Here is a 16117-nt window from a genome sequence, read left to right on the forward strand (position 1 = left end):
GTTTTCTCACCACCTCTGTAAAAACAGGTTCACAGCAAAGCACAAGTTTTTGCAGAGCACAGTGTTTTCAGCTGCTTCTGTCTTAAATACAGCTTTTCTGGGTTTAGTGCTAAGGAACAGGTGAAAACTTAACCTGGCCCTGTGATACATCAATTGATGCTATGATAAACAAGAGAGTGGGTAACAGCTAGAGAAAGCAATGAAAGCTTCCATCTCAAACCTAATGACAGATACTCTAAAATATATCAATTGTAGACTGAATGTGTATAAACAAACTTTTGCAAGATTTAAGGTAAAAGATATGGTGGAACTGAGTAACTTACTTATAAACTTCTGTGGTTTATTGATCATTTTTCATTTTCTTTTTTAAACCTCATCAGTTTTTGAGGCAAGAGTTATACAGATTTTCTAGATGAACGGGTCAATTACTTTATGGTGTCATCTGTTCAGTAAAGAAAGCATTTATACAGCTGCATATGTGTGCATAAATGTAGTTCTCTCCATATGGACTGTAATACAAAGGACTGTACAAAATGAACCTACTCACACAGGGTCATCACTCACCCTCCTTATATTTACAGACAGAAGGTTCTTGCTGTCCTTTTCAAAGTTTTGACAGCTTCTGTTTCTTCCCCATACTGAACTAAGCAGGACTATACATTATTTCAAGAACTTGGCACATTTTATTTTGCTACTGGAGCACAACATCAAAGCGACACTACTTCATATGTTCATGGACTTGCCTCCCTATTAGGCAGAGAAAGTTTACTTCCATGACTCCTTTTAAGATTCAGATTAAAAGAAAACTGACATGTACCTGATGAAGGTGTCCAAGGAAGGCCTGGGCTGTAGAGATTGCTCCTGCGGCAGGCACAGTCTGTTTTTGAAAGTCCAGGCCATTTGTCTGTGTGCCTGGAAAAACAAGAAAAGTTACAGGTCATTAAAACACTCTCAAAACTAGTTCTGAAAAATCTAAATTCCTCTCTTGTTGGTTCACTAAGGTCCCTTCTACACTGCAATATAAAATCCAGATTATCTGCTCTGATAATCTGGATTATATGGCAGTGTAGAAGGGGTCTGAAGTACCAGTAACATTTCAAATCATACAAATGTGAAAAAACACCAGTCCACTTGGCTCATACATGATGAACTGAAAGTATCTTCTGAGCACTATACATACTAAATCTCATAAATTTAACATCATTAACTTAATATGAAAACCGTTATATTAGTATCTTATCAGGCAGTTAGGAATTTTGAGAAAATTGTTCCACTCTTCTGTTAAACCCAAGGGTAATTAAGAATTAATTGTAACTTTGGGTTTGGCTTAGGTTACAGATATGGAGTCAATGAAACAAAGATGTGGAACAGTCCAAGTGGCAAGAGTAAAATGAAAGATGAAGTCTGCATTATTCGTTTACTATATCTGTTGTCTGCTATGTGGTGTATGTGAAATCTATTTTAGAGGATTCTTGGTGAAATGCCCCAGAAATTAGCCTAAATAAAGCTGGACAATTTTACTAATCTAAATAAATCCTAACTTCTCTTCAACCATCTAGCATACACATTTGATACAAATGTAAAAAGTAATATAGCACAAAGTATGGGAACTAAAAACAACCTGAAGCAAAGCCATCATCATCATGCTTAAAATAAAAAGCTGTATGAACACAAGAAAATGTTACACTAGTTTCAACAACATGACTGATGTGTCAATTTGCCAGGGAATACTACTCCAGAATATTGGGGGGCAAACACATTCTGGCTTTCAAGGCCTTTCCAAGAACAGACTCAGTTGATGAAAAGGGAAATTAGAGGACGGGGCAAGAAGAAGGAATGTAGAAAATACAATGCAATAATCCAAGATACATGTTTTAAAGGGGGAGCTAGGAAAAATGAAACAATGCTAATTTTAGGAAATAACAGAAATGTTATGTATAGCCTTAATTACAAACCTGGGGAGAAAAGCTACAAACAGCACCATCAAGGATAAGAGGGAAAAAGGCTGGTAAAAGAAGACAGACTAAAAACCAGAGCTCGATTTGTTATTTTTTCAGAACTAGAAATATCCCTCTGAAAATTCCAGTGCCCTAAAAGATGATAAAAGAAACCAAAAATTTGGCATATTTGAATGCTTAATTTCAAGTGCTTTAACATTCTCATAAATGTACAACAGACCAAACAACTTTGAGATTGAAAAAGGGTGTATATAACTAGACTTAGGAACTTTAGAGTGTCTTCCTGAAAAAGAGAGCTAAAGTCATAATCAGCATTTTCTGGGATATAAATATAAATGAGTGTTCTACAAGGTGGAAATATGCTACATACTGAAATAGACCTAAACTTAAAACTTTTGGATAAAAATGTCCAAGTTTAGAGGACAAACTGTTGCTTATTTGAATAAATGAGTCCTCCAGAAAGAAGAGATCAAAAATTTCTATATCCTAGTTTGTCATTATGTCTGGCAATGACATATTATAGCCAGTAAAGAAAAAGGTATGATTTCTGAACTTGTTTTGTTCTGAAAATAATTTAATGTAATAACAGTTTCTCATCTAAATATAACACACTGAAGTTAGGTTTAAATTGATCCATCCATTGGGGAGCATCAATGTAGGAGACTCATTCATGTAGCTTAACCATTAACTGATTTATATCTATTGTACCAGAGACAAGTCCTATTATTTTCTATGTCTTATGACTGAAAAATTAAGAACAATTTTTGATTCTAACTCTGTGACTGCGGTATTGACTTATCAGATACTACTATGGGATATTGCAAACCTATAAACTGGTCTATATGGGCAAATTTGAATAACGTATTTTGAAACAAATCACATAATATACCCTGGCACACATTGTTTGGTAAGAACCACCAGTTGAGACCATGGAGGATTAGCCTCGGTACCATGAGGAAGTGGGCAGTGTGATGGCGGAGAGGGCCAAAGTGGTCAATGAGCCACCTCTGTAGAGTTCTGAGGTGAAGGTATACGAATGGGGTAACTTTGACTGTTGAGGCCAGGCGGCACAGCAGAACTTGAATGACTTTGACCCATACCCGGCAACATCTCTGGCTGTTGTGGATCTGCTTTTGGAGCGCGTGGAATCTGTCGGCAGGGAGAAAAGGTGTTTGGGAGTCGGAATGGAACATCGTCCTGATGAATCTTATTGAGGTTGTTGGGGAGAGGTTCAACTTTTTGATGTTTAGGCGGAGGCCTAGGGAGTCAAGCAGAGTCAGTGTGAAGTTGATGTGTTGCTGGAGGATAGACGGTGACTGCGCTTTTAGAAGTCAGTTGTTGAGATAAGGGAATAAGACGATGCTGTGTCTTCGAAGGTGTGCCGCAACCACCAACATGAATTTTGTGAAGACTCTCGGGGACGTCACCAGGATGAAGGGAAGAACCATAAACTGGAAGGTCTGGTTGTCCAGTTTGAAGGATAAGAATTTCCTGTGGGCAGGATGCTTGCTGACATGGAAGTAGGCATTGCATAAGTCTCCCAGGTTGAGCAAGTGCAGGATGGACAAGACTAACACCATCCTGAACTACTTTGGAAGGAGGAATGCATTGAGGGAGCACAGGTCTAGTATGGGGTGAAGGCCACCATCCTTTTTAAGGATGGCAAAGTATTTTGAAAAGACAGCCATTGGGTCTTCTTCTGGTGGTGTTGGTTGTATTGCCTCGTTGAGCAAGAGCGCTTGGACCTCGTCTTAGATGGACTGTGAGGGTTGTGTTGGGGGAAGTTTCTCGAATTCTAAGGCATAGCCTTCTCGAACAATGTTGAGAACCCACACAACTGATGTTATATTGTGCCACACATTGGAGTAGTGTGCCAAGCAGTCTGCGAATAGGTATGTCTTGGTACCATCGCTGTGTGTCAGTATCAAGGGGTTGGCCGAGGCTGGGATGGGGTAGTTGGCAAGAGTAAACAGCAAAGACACGGCATCGCTGGGGAAGTTGTCAAACTTGACTCTGAGACTGATTACTGGGAGGCCAAGAACACGGTTTCTGGTTCCCACCGAAGATGATTTGGTGCTGTGGTTGCAACAGCGGTGTGAGAGATGGTCATTGTTGCCACCGATAGGATGGCTGGTTAAACCTCCTGTAGTGGGGCTGATGCCATATGGTCCTCTGGTGCTGCTGCTGTTGAGGCTACAAACCACATTTTGCAGCTGGAATTTTGAATTCCAAGTTAGACTTTAGTTTACCATCTGTGCCAGCGTTGAAGAGCCCAGGAAGTCGAATGGGAGATCTTCGATGACCTGTCTGGAGGCCCTAAAGAGGCCTGATGAGTGGAGCCATGCATGTTGACGGATGGCAATCATCTTTGTGCTGTCATCTTTCCCGCAGTGTCCATCATATGTTTCACCATCTGGATCAGATTATGCGTGAGCGACGTAGCCTCTTGTTGCAGTGTGCGGAGAACAGCTTGGCCTTCCTCGGACAGCTTCACATGGAATGGCTGTGCCTTTTCCCAGAGGAGTTCTTGGTAGGTGCCCATGCAGGCTCTGAAATTTGAAATTAGTGAGGAGAGATTCTCCCGTGTAGAGTTTGCGGCCTTTTGAATCAAAGCATTTGCCTTCCTGGTCAGACAGCGGTGCACTCTGTTTGCCAGACAATTGCGAATCCTTCACTATGACAGAGCTGGGGTTGAGATGGTGTTTCAGCCAATCCTAGTCCACATCGTCGGTGAGATAGCATTCTTGGGCAGGGTTACAGCAAAAAATTGAAAATATACAGACTGGGATGCTTCCATTAGAGCCTGTGCAGGCGCCGTATACTCCATAAGTGTGCTATCGCAGAGACTTTGAAGAAGAATTAGAAATACAATCTACTGAGGACTGTTCAGTGCTCAATGTGGTGGAGTGCCCGTTTTTGCTATGACTGCCATTTTAAAGCAAAAGATTGCTACAGAAGTGGCATAATTTCCAGCTAGGTTTCTTTTTTGCGATTTATGCAATGAACACTGGACAAAATAAGGATAGGAGGAGTGTTTAGAGGTAACATTGCCAAACAACCATATAAGCGGGGTTGTTGTATGTCTTTCGGGCTGTGTGGCCATGTTCCAGAAGCATTCTCTCCTGACGTTTCGCCCACATCTATGGCAGGCATCCTCAGAGGTTGTGAGGTAGGTTCTGAGGATGCCTGCCATAGATGTGGGCGAAACGTCAGGAGAGAATGCTTCTGGAACATGGCCACACAGCCCGAAAGACATACAACAACCCTGTGATCCCGGCCATGAAAGCCTTCGACAACAAACCATATAAGCATTCCATAACCCTTCTAGAAGAGTTAATAACAGGAAGAATGTATGACTGCATAGATTCTAAGGAACTACATGTGCAATTCATTTTCATATTATTTTTTCAGTTCTCATTAACCTAGTTGGTATAAACAAAGAATGCATGGCTACTGCACCTTAAAATAGTAATGGTGGTGAAGAAAAAAAAAAACATGGCCCCAAATTTTTTGTCTAATAAGTAATCTCAATGTTGGTGATGCTTCCAGATACCAGAGATAACACTGATCTGTAACTGTATTTCTTCACATAATAATTCATGCAATCAGTCCTACAGGAACTGTGCCTGGGCAGAGGTTGCAGTTTGGAAATGTCTGAAATTCAGAAGAGTTTTCAGCAACCTGAAACTAGACAATGGAACTTGATGCCTCTAATAAGACCAAGGTTCTCTCCTAAACTATTCTTAATTCACCACAACTACAAATTCACATACTAAGCCTGCAGTGAGGAAACAGGTGTAGGCCATGACTGCACAGGCTTCAAGATGTACAATTCTAGAAAAGCATCCTTTCACAAGAGTTTACTGTGAAAACAACCAGTCCAACTCTTTGTGGCTTCTGTATAGTCACACACAGGAGAAAATACACTCTGATCACTTTAAGTAGGAACCTGTGACAGGGTCTATGACAGCATCACAGTCATGAGATTTTTTATCTCATACGGCCTGAGTGTAGCAAAATGTTGTAAAGGCCCATGGAGTCACTACTGTACACCCCAAAAACAGACAGTACCACAAAGTGTTATTGCAAAGTGTGAGAGTGCCATTCTAGAGAGAGTGGAGTTGTCAAGTGGTAGCAGCACAACAGTATAATAAGGGCTAATGGGTTAATAATAAGAGCCAATCAACGAACAGGAGCTACAAGAAGGTCTGTCAGTTCCTAAGTCTTCAGAAACTATCTTGCAAGGATCTATACATACAATTCCACGAGGACAAAATCTTCAGAAACCAATACAAAGAGGAGATAATACTAGAAATATCTGATTTCTAACGCATACCCACCCGGCACCAGGAAAATGGATAAAATCAGAACTACAGAAGAGTCTCACTTATTCAACATAAATGGGCTGGCAGAATGTTGGATAAGCGAATATGTTGGATAATAAGGAGGGATTAAGGAAAAACCTATTAAACATCAAATTAGGTTATGATTTTATAAATTAAGCACCAAAACATCATGTTATACAACAAGTTTGACAGAAAAAGTAGTTCAATATGCAGTAATGCTCTGTAGTAATTACTGTATTTACGAATTTAGCACCAAAATATCATGATGTATTGAAAACACTGACTACAAAAATGCATTGGATAATCCAGAATGTTGGATAAGTGAGACTCTCTACTGTATGTAGAAAACACATGAATCCTTTAACAGCAGCTGAAAATTTTTAATGTTTGCTAACCAGGTTAGCCAGCATATATAGAAATATACATATTTAAGTGGAAAATGGGCAGTGGGTTCCAAATTTTGAAATGAATGTAAGACACTGGTATCAGATGCTGATTAAACTCCAGGACAACAAGCAGCAAGGAAAATGTTGGACACAGTACTCTCAAATAGGCACATGGCTAGAGGTGGCAGTAAGGAATTCTAGATGGAAAACTTAAGCTAAGTATCCAAGAAAGCCAACAGCAAAGATTGCTGCTATGGGCTGTCTGAGCATTCCCATCTGTTCCTGCTGAAATAGACATAATAGATATTGACATAAAGTTGGCCACTTTGGCATAGCTATATCCTTGGGCTTGATGGTCTGCAAATTCAAGTTTAAATCAACAGTGCTTCAAGTAAAAAGATTTTTAAAAAACATGGCCAACAACTGACGCAGGTGGAGCATGTTAGATGGTGTGAACCATATTCAAGGAAGCTTGAAACTAGAATAGCTTGAAATCTTTATGTCCTGTTAACCCTAAGCTACTAAAATGTGGGCACAGTGGTGGCAAAGCAACAACTCATCTTTTAAAAATTGAGATACAGTAGAACCCCGGTTAACCGAGCTCCGGTTAACCGAGGCTCTGTATTATCCGAGGCGCTGCCAGGGACACTCCTCCCTCTCCCTCTCCTTCTCACGAGCGAAGGGAGCTCGTGAGGAGAGGGAGAGGGAGGAGCAAGCCCCCCGGAAGCTCCCCCCCGCCTCTTCCGCTCCTTCTTTCGCATGAAGGGAGCTCAAAAGGAGAGGGAGAGGGAGGAGGAAGCGTCCTGGAAGCGGCCCGTGATCACTGCTGCAGCAATGCTCGGGGCCTGCTTCCCTGGACCAGCTTCCCCAGCTAGGCAGCGGCACTCGTGGGCTCCTTCCAAGGGGGGAGGGCTCGCTGAGGGACGTCTCCCCGGATCTCCTTTGGCCAGGCCCTTGCTGGAGGAAAGAGTTTTCTTCAGCAATGGCCTGGCTGAGGAAAACCGGCAGCAGGCTCCTCGTTTCTTGGAGGGACAGGAGCATGCCATGGGTTTTCCTCGGCCAGGCCATTGCTGGAGGAAACTCTTTCCTCCAGCAAGGGCCTGGCAGAGGGAGATCCGGGGCGCGCTCCGCTTTTCTCGGAGGGACAGGCCCTTGCTCCAGCAAGTGCTTGTCCCTCCGAGAAACGAGGAGCATGCCGCAGATCTTCTTCAGCAAGGCCCTTGCTGGAGGAAACCTTTTACTCCAGCAAGGGCCTGGCCGAGGGAGATCCGGGGAGACGTCCCTCAGCGAGCCCTCGCCCTATCCAAGCCGTTCGGTTGTATCTGCAAACAGCAGGCATTTGCCTTTATAGCAAGGTGTATGAGGCACAGCTATCTTGCTCTAAACTGCCACATCACTGACAGGAGGCACTGCCCCTACAGAGCAAAATGTCTCCCTGACACTCACAGAAGATACCTGCAGCTATGCCAGCACTTCTGCTGAAGACACATTTTAAGTCACACTGTCTTACACCACAACAAATTTCTAATAGCACTTTTTGAAACTAATTTGTTTTTATTATTCATCACAGTGTCTGAAGAGTAAAATGTTGCCATTATTCATTACAATCTTGAAAAGGAAAATTGACAGTTCTCCTTTGTGCTCCTTATGCTGCTGTTGTTAAATTCATATCTCCTTCCATTAAATTTTTGAGAAAAAAGTTAGAATTGATAAGATGGCAAACAGATTCAAATTCCTATCAAAAAAACCTCTAAAATACCCTTTAGCAGTAATATGTGTAGGGTACAAGAAACCATTACTCATTACATCAATGAAGTAAATTTGTTTTTTTAAGTATTATGGTAGTTCTGAAATAATGAGCTATAAGTGGAACTAATAACTAGCTGTAGTTTGTAATGTTACTTTTAATGCACTACAACCATGTTTTACATTAGCACCAAAGACTCTTTTCCTTTTCTTTCCCTGTTGTGATGACGACATTGAGAAATAACAGAGATAAAATTAAAATCTAAAAATATTTCGCCCTGAGGATAATATTTCTTAAATTCTCAAATGAGAAAATAGAAAAATAAAAGAGAAGAGAGCTGTGGGTTCCACCTCAGAGCCATGCAGACAAGTATTTCTGGAGTAGAGAAAAAGTAGTTTATATAATACCATTGTACTATGTGGGGGTGCACATTCAGATCTGACAAAATAAAGTAGCCAGACATTATGTTAAATACTTCAAAAGTAGCTCATGAGCTAGCTAAACAAACTTCAGAGTGCAAAAATGCTCCAGATATCCTGCAACTGCCACCATTAATGAATGCTTAGAAATAAATAATCACTTAGATGTCCAAGTACAACAAGAACATACCTTTGGTTATTAAACGGGGAAGAATACCACAATAATTCCTTATAATACGTGGACAATGAACAAAATGTCTGTGCTTTCATAAACAGAAATGTAGTATTTTGCCTACAATTATATGATAACATACAATATGAAACACTTTTCAAGTTACAAATCCCTCCTAATAGTTATAATATATGCACTATAATTTGTCTTGTTCTGAAGTGACTGATTTGTCTTGTTTTGAAGTCATTATTTTGTGCAGTTGTACTTCATTTTATTACTTTGTGTACTTCCCCATACTTTTTCCATGTCATTAGCTGACAGTAGAGGAAAAGCACAGTATAACGACAGTAGAGCAAGAGGTAAATTGCGCTACACCTTAATTAGGGCAGAATGCCACATGATCCTCATGTGAGGAGAGTTGTAGCAAAAGCAGCCAAATGATATAATGCAAAGTCTGACTGAATCATATCAATAAGACTAGACATAATCCTAGTATATGTTCCAATTACAGAGGCAGAAAAAGGAGTTCAAAAATCTATGCCAGAGCCTAGGATGGAAATGACCATACACCAAAACAAGACATTCTGTTAATCTAAGACTATTGAAATGCAAAAGCAGAAAACAGAGCAAAATCAAAGATTGTAGGAAATTTTGCTCTAGGATCAAAACATGAAGCAGAGAAATGATTGATTCGGATTAGTGAGGCCAACACTTTATTCACTGCAAACACTTTTTCAAGCAGACCTATTCATTACAAACACCTTTTCAAGCAAACTAAGACATTACTTTATGCATAAATATCGCCTGATGACTTATACAGGAATCAAATATACAGTAGATCTCACTTATCCAACATAAACGGGCTGGCAGAACATTGGATAAGCGAAAATATTGGATAATAAGGAGGGTTTAAGGAAAAGCCTATTAAATATCAAATTACATTATGATTTTACAAATTAAGAACCAAAATATCATGTTTTACAACAAATTAGTAGAAAAAGCAATTCAATACACGGTAACGTTATGTAGTAATTACTGTATTTACGACTTTAGCATCAAAACATTGCAATGTATTGAAAACATTGGCTACTAAAAGGCGGACTGCGTTGGATAATACAGAACATTGGATAAGCGGAAGTTGGATAAGCGAGACTCTACTGTACTAAACAATTGTCATCCTATCTGTTTAATTTGTATGCTAAACATATCATATGTAAAAAAGGATTAGACTCAGAAGGAGGCATGAAACCAGGAGGAAAGAATATCAACAACATTAAGGTATGCAAATTACACAATACTACTACAGGTATTATCAAATTATTTATCAGACTGACAGTGCCTAATATTATTCGTCTGGAAAGGCTTGGCTCCACAGAAAGATTTTAATTTATGCTTCATCATACTACAACTCCCACAATTCCACAGCACTGTCCCATGGCAGTTAAACTCCATTTATTCTACAATGTAGATGCACCCTAAGTCTTTACTAATAAGAAGAATAGAACTTGGAAGGCCATATATGAAGGAATTAGACAAGATCTTGAAGTATAGAGCCGTATCACTGAACACTAAAGTTAAGATGCTCCATGCCATTGTATTTTCAATTTATTTCCTTTGTTATGAAATAACAGGGAAGAATGCTAAGAGGAAGAAATGCAACTAATCTGAAATGTGGTGCTGAAGAAGAGTTCTAAGGATACCATGCAGTGCTAAAAAGACAAATATATGGATCTAGAGCAAATCAAGCCTAAACTCACCCAAAGATAAAACTGAGACTGTTGTATTTGATGAGAAGACTCAACTCACGAGAAACAATAATAATTCTTGGTAAGATAAAAGGCAGTAAGAAAAGAGGAAGACCATATTACAGATGGATAGATTCAGCCAAGGAAGACAGGTCCCTTAATCTTTAAGACTTGAGCAGAAGGGTCACAGTAAATCAAATTCAACTTGACAGCAGTTAATAACAACAATCTAATTAAATGAGAAATAGTAAATGCAATTTTAGAAGAGCCCTTATGCCGCAATTTGAGTAGATCCACTGAATCTGTTCAATGACAAGATCTCTCGTTCATAGGATCATGATATATCAACAGCAGTTAAAAACAAGAATGCGCTTGTACAAAGAGAGTCAGAGAGTTGCAGTGGTTTGAGTGTTGAACAGGAATTTGGAAGACAATGGAAACCTACTGAGTTTGGATAGAGTCTTCTAATAAGACTCTCTCTGTCTTAATCAAAGGAAACAGCAAACCCTCTTGGAAAAATTTTTTACCCAAAAATTTTGTTCACTTTAGAGTCTCCACAAATTATAAAAGACTTGAGCCACACAATAACTACAGTAACCACTTACTTGTACATACCCTGTTTCCCCTAAAATAAGACATCCCCAGAAACTAAGACCTAGTAGAGTTTTTGCTGAATTGCTAAATATAAGGCCTCCCCTGAAAGTAAGACCTAGCAAAGTTTTTGTTTGGAAGCATGCCTGTCGATCAGAACACCAGAGCATGCAGGATTGGTAAATGTACGTACCATAGAGTGTTGTACATGGAAATATTGGTAGTAACAAGAAATTCTTGATAGGATTCACAGTTTGTCTGGTTATGCTGGTTTGTGATGACAGCTACTGTACAGTATATAATGTTCATTTTTTTGTTCAACAATAAATGTGAATTCTTCTTCATGGAAAAATAAGACATCCCCTGAGAATAAGACCTAGTGCATCTTTGGGAGCAAAAATTAATATAAGTCACTGTCTTATTTTTGGGGAAACACGGTAGAAAAAGAGCATGCTGCTTACTAATTCTAAACTGATTTGGATGCAGCTGAAAGACCGCTGCAATGTGCTTCTCTCAAGAGCCATGACAAGTGCTGATGACTGCTGGACAGGCCACAGGTTAATCCGATCCACGATGGCTATCAAGATCCCCCCCAAACGCAGACTCCAAGGAAGAAAAATAAGGCACAAAATGAACACCCAAGCCCTTCAGGAACCCTCCAAAAGAGCCCTTCTCCAAACAACACTCAAGGATCATCTACCCACAGAACACCCTGAAAATGTTGAGGAACATTGGAACAAACTGAAGTCCTCCATCATCACAGCCTGCGAAGAAACCATTGGATACCAAACTAAGAAACATCAAGACTGGTTTGACGATAACGACAAAGAGATCCAACAGCTAATTGATAACAAAAGGAAAGCCTTCCAAACATGGCAAAGAGATACCAACTGTGCTACTAAGAAAAAGATCTATGCTAGTGCAAAAGCTGGGGTCCAAAGAAGGACCAGAGAACTCAAGAACATCTGGTGGACAAAGAAGGCTGAAGAAATCCAACACTTTGCAGACACCCATGATGCTCAGGGATTTTTCAAAGCCACAAAGATCATTTACGGACCAAGAAACCATGGCATACAGCCTCTACGCTCATCAGATGGAACCAAACTTCTGAAGGACAAAACATCAATTGCACTACGTTGGAAAGAGTACTACCAAAACCTTCTGAATTGCAGTTCCAATGTGGCTGAAGAGGCCCTCTCACAAATCCCGCAACAACAAACCAGGGGTGAGCTTGCAGCACTGCCTAGTTTGGAAGAAGTCAGCAATGCCATCAGCCAACAAAAAAACAACAAAGCCAGTGGACCTAATGGGATCCCTGCTGAAATCTTCAAAGAGAGTGGACCTGAGCTGATACAACAACTCCACCTGCTCATTGAAAAGATATGGGTGACTGAGAAAATCCCAGCAGACTTCAAGGATGCCACCATCATCACCCTTTTCAAGAAAGGGGAAAGAACAGACTGCAGGAACTATCGCGGTATCTCCCTTCTAACCTCCGCTGGGAAAATTCTCGCAAGAATTCTTGCAAACCACCTTCTTCCTATCTCAGAAGACACCCTCTCAGAATCCCAGATCGGCTTCCGCCCCTCCAGAGAAACAGTAGACATTATCTTCACTGCACGACAGCTCCAAGAAAAATGCAGGGAACAAACCAACCTCTGTACATGGCATTCATTGACCTTGCAAAGGCATTCGCCACAGTGAATCGCAGCGCTCTCTGGATCATCCTCCATCCTGCGACTCCTCCATGATGACATGATGGCAACAGTCTTGGACAGCAACGGCTCCCAAAGTGACCCATTTAAGGTGGAATCAGGTGTCAAGCAGGAATGTGTTATTGCCCCTACCTTATTTTCCATCTTCATCGCTATGATACTTCACCTTGTTGATGGGAAGCTTCTCACCGGAGTGGAAATCATCTATCGGGCAGATGGCAAGCTATTTAACCTCAGCAGACTGAAAGCCAAAACCAAGGTCACCACAACATCTATTATACAACTCCAATATGCCGATGACAACGTAGTCTGTGTGCACTTAGAAGAAGACCTCCAAGCCACTCCAAACACCTTTCAGCATACGAGAAGCTCGGCCTCTCATTGAACATCGAGAAAACCAAAGTGCTCTTCCAACAGGCACCAGCTAATCCCTCTGCAATGCCAGGAATACAGCTTAATGGTGTCACATTAGAAAACGTTGACCATTTCCGCTACGTTGGCAGCCACCTCTCCAAAAAAGTTAACATTGACACTGAAACAAAACACCGCCTGAGCTCTGCGTGTGCAGCATTTTTCAGAATGAAGCAGAGAGTGTTTGATGATCGGGACATCTGTAGAGATACCAAGGTGCTCGTCTATAAAGCCATTGTCCTCCCAACCCTGCTCTACGCCTGCGAAACTTGGATGGTCTACAGACATCACACTCAACTCCTAGAGCATTTCCATCAGCGTTGCCTCAGAAAAATCCTGCAAATCTCTTGGGAAGACAGGCGGACAAATGTCAGCGTGCTGGAAGAAACAAAGACTACCAGCATTGACATGATGCTCCTACGCCATCAACTGGTCACGTTGTCCAAATGCCCGATCACCGTCTCCCAAAGCAGCTACTGTACTCCGAACTCAAGAATGGAAAACGGAATGTTGGTGGGCAGGAAAAGAGATTTAAAGATGGGCTCAAAGCCAACCTTAAAAACTGTGGCATAGAGAACTGGGAAGTCCTGGCCCTTGAGCGCTCTAACTGGAGGTCAGCTGTGACCAGCAGTGCTGCGGAGTTCGAAGAGGCACAAATAGAGGGCTTAAGGGAGAAGCGTGCCAAGAGGACGGAGCGTCAAGTAACCCTGACCGGGACCGCCTTCCACCTGGAAACCAATGTCCTTACTGCAGGAAAACATGCAGATCAAGAATAGGTCTCTTCAGCCACCTAAGAACCCACCCACAGGACCCCACAGCTGGAAGGCCATCATCCTCGAACTATGAGGGATCGCCTAAGTAAGTAAATAAGTAATATCTAAAATAGCAACTTTATATAACACCTAACCTGGACAGCTAAAAATGTTGAAGTAGCAATCTCCAAACATGTTTTTTAATATCTGAAAAGACAAAAGTGTGTGTGTGTGGGGGGGGGGGGCAAAGAAAGATAATATTTGACTGCCTTGAACCAGATAGAACATTGCTTCACTATGACTTCCATATTTCCTGATCAATGGTCATTCTGGTTGATGGGCGCTGGAGTCCAACATTTAAGATGGGTTTCCTGCTCATCTTAGACATTTTGTTTTTAACATTAGATGAACATTAGAAGACCAGTGTGTTTATAATTACAATTCCCTTAATTTAAAATAATTACAGTGAAATTTATACCCCAATTGCCTCATGGCAAAATGCAAGCAAGTACAAAGAAAGAAGGCAGGAAGCTCAAAGAATTCAATTCCAAACATTATTTTATATCACTTTTGCAGTTAAAGGCATTTTGTGAAAATCTATTCCTCTGCTGTCCTTCTGTTAAAGGTGCAGTTCTAATGGATATCAGGAATTTAGTCTAACTGCAAGAAATCTGATTTACTTTAAAGTAAACAGGTTGGATTTATAAGCTTCCTTTCCTGAAACTTGAACCAATGTTCATTTTATTTACATTGCGAATGTCAAAAAAGGATGTTTAGGAATGGATTAAAAGCTAACATAATTGGTACGTACAGTCAAAATAACTGAGAAGCTGTTTACAAAAGGAAAAAAACTTGAGCAAGAGCCATTTGTAAAACTTCTGTATCATAGTATCATTACTGTGTGTGTGAATGTACGTGTGTGTGTGTGTGTGTGTGTGTGTATCTATCCATTCATCCATGCCATCTAATCTATACTGCAACATAAAAAACAAATATTAAAATACAGAAAACTACTTTGGAAAGACATTACTGTCAAATGTGAAAATGGGTTGTCATCTAGGGGGAAAATGAAATGTTATATGTCCACTGGAAACAGGGTAAAGGGGAAATAGCTACTGTCTGGAAAACATGGGAAAACTAAAAGGATATACAAGAACAGATGGCTGCACAAAATCAATAAAAGGAGCAGATGTGTATGCAAAATCAGTGTGCCACCTAAATGCATGACAGTGAGCAGATTCTTCCTGTTAGTAACCCACACTGTCAAACACCTTATCAGTTTTTGTAAGACCTTTTCATTTATTTATATTTCAAGGGCACTGATAATTTGGAAGATTGGAAGACTCCTATACCAATGGGGAAAATAATAACGTGGGAAGCTCACAAGTAGCACCAAAACTTCACATAATCACTTTGAAAAAAATAAGAGTAAAAATGCATATACAAACTGATACACAAACTGAACATCTTCCCTATGGATTACTACTCTATCAAATAAAGAAGAAGGAATAAAAGAATAAAGGCGGCCTGGAACACCAAAACAGATGGATGCTATAATACTAATGGTAGGGCTAGGAGAGACAGAATAGGGAGAACCTGACCATTAAATTAAAGCCCACCACTGTATCCATGTACCTTGGTTCTATGTGAAGGTGTCATATTGAACATAAGTACTACCATTAAGGAAACAGGAAGCACTAAGCATTTGGGTAAAAGCTTGTCCCGTTTCGTTTCCAGCTTTCGTTGCGGGGCCTGATTCGTTTTCGGTAAGCCTCCCGAAACACCCACACACACATGCCCTTAAAGGAGGGAGGGGAGGTAATTCCTTCCGCCCTGATGTGGGGCTGCCCGGACGCAATTCCCATGAGAGAATTT

At 40.6% G+C, this 16117-nt stretch overlaps 1 protein-coding gene across 5 annotated transcripts in view; it reads right to left on the reverse strand.

Moving 5' to 3' along the window:
* pou2f1 (POU class 2 homeobox 1) overlaps positions 1–16117 on the reverse strand; it is a 176270-nt gene that overhangs the window by 72830 nt on the left and 87323 nt on the right. For all 5 annotated transcript variants that reach the window (XM_008107713.3, XM_008107714.3, XM_008107712.3 and 2 more), the window contains exon 3: positions 818–912. In XM_008107713.3, the coding sequence (XP_008105920.1) occupies positions 818–912 (95 nt within the window). The remainder of the gene's footprint in view (positions 1–817; positions 913–16117) is intronic.

The sequence above is a fragment of the Anolis carolinensis genome, chromosome 3 (genome assembly GCF_035594765.1).
Source record: "Anolis carolinensis isolate JA03-04 chromosome 3, rAnoCar3.1.pri, whole genome shotgun sequence".
NCBI lineage: Eukaryota > Metazoa > Chordata > Lepidosauria > Squamata > Dactyloidae > Anolis > Anolis carolinensis.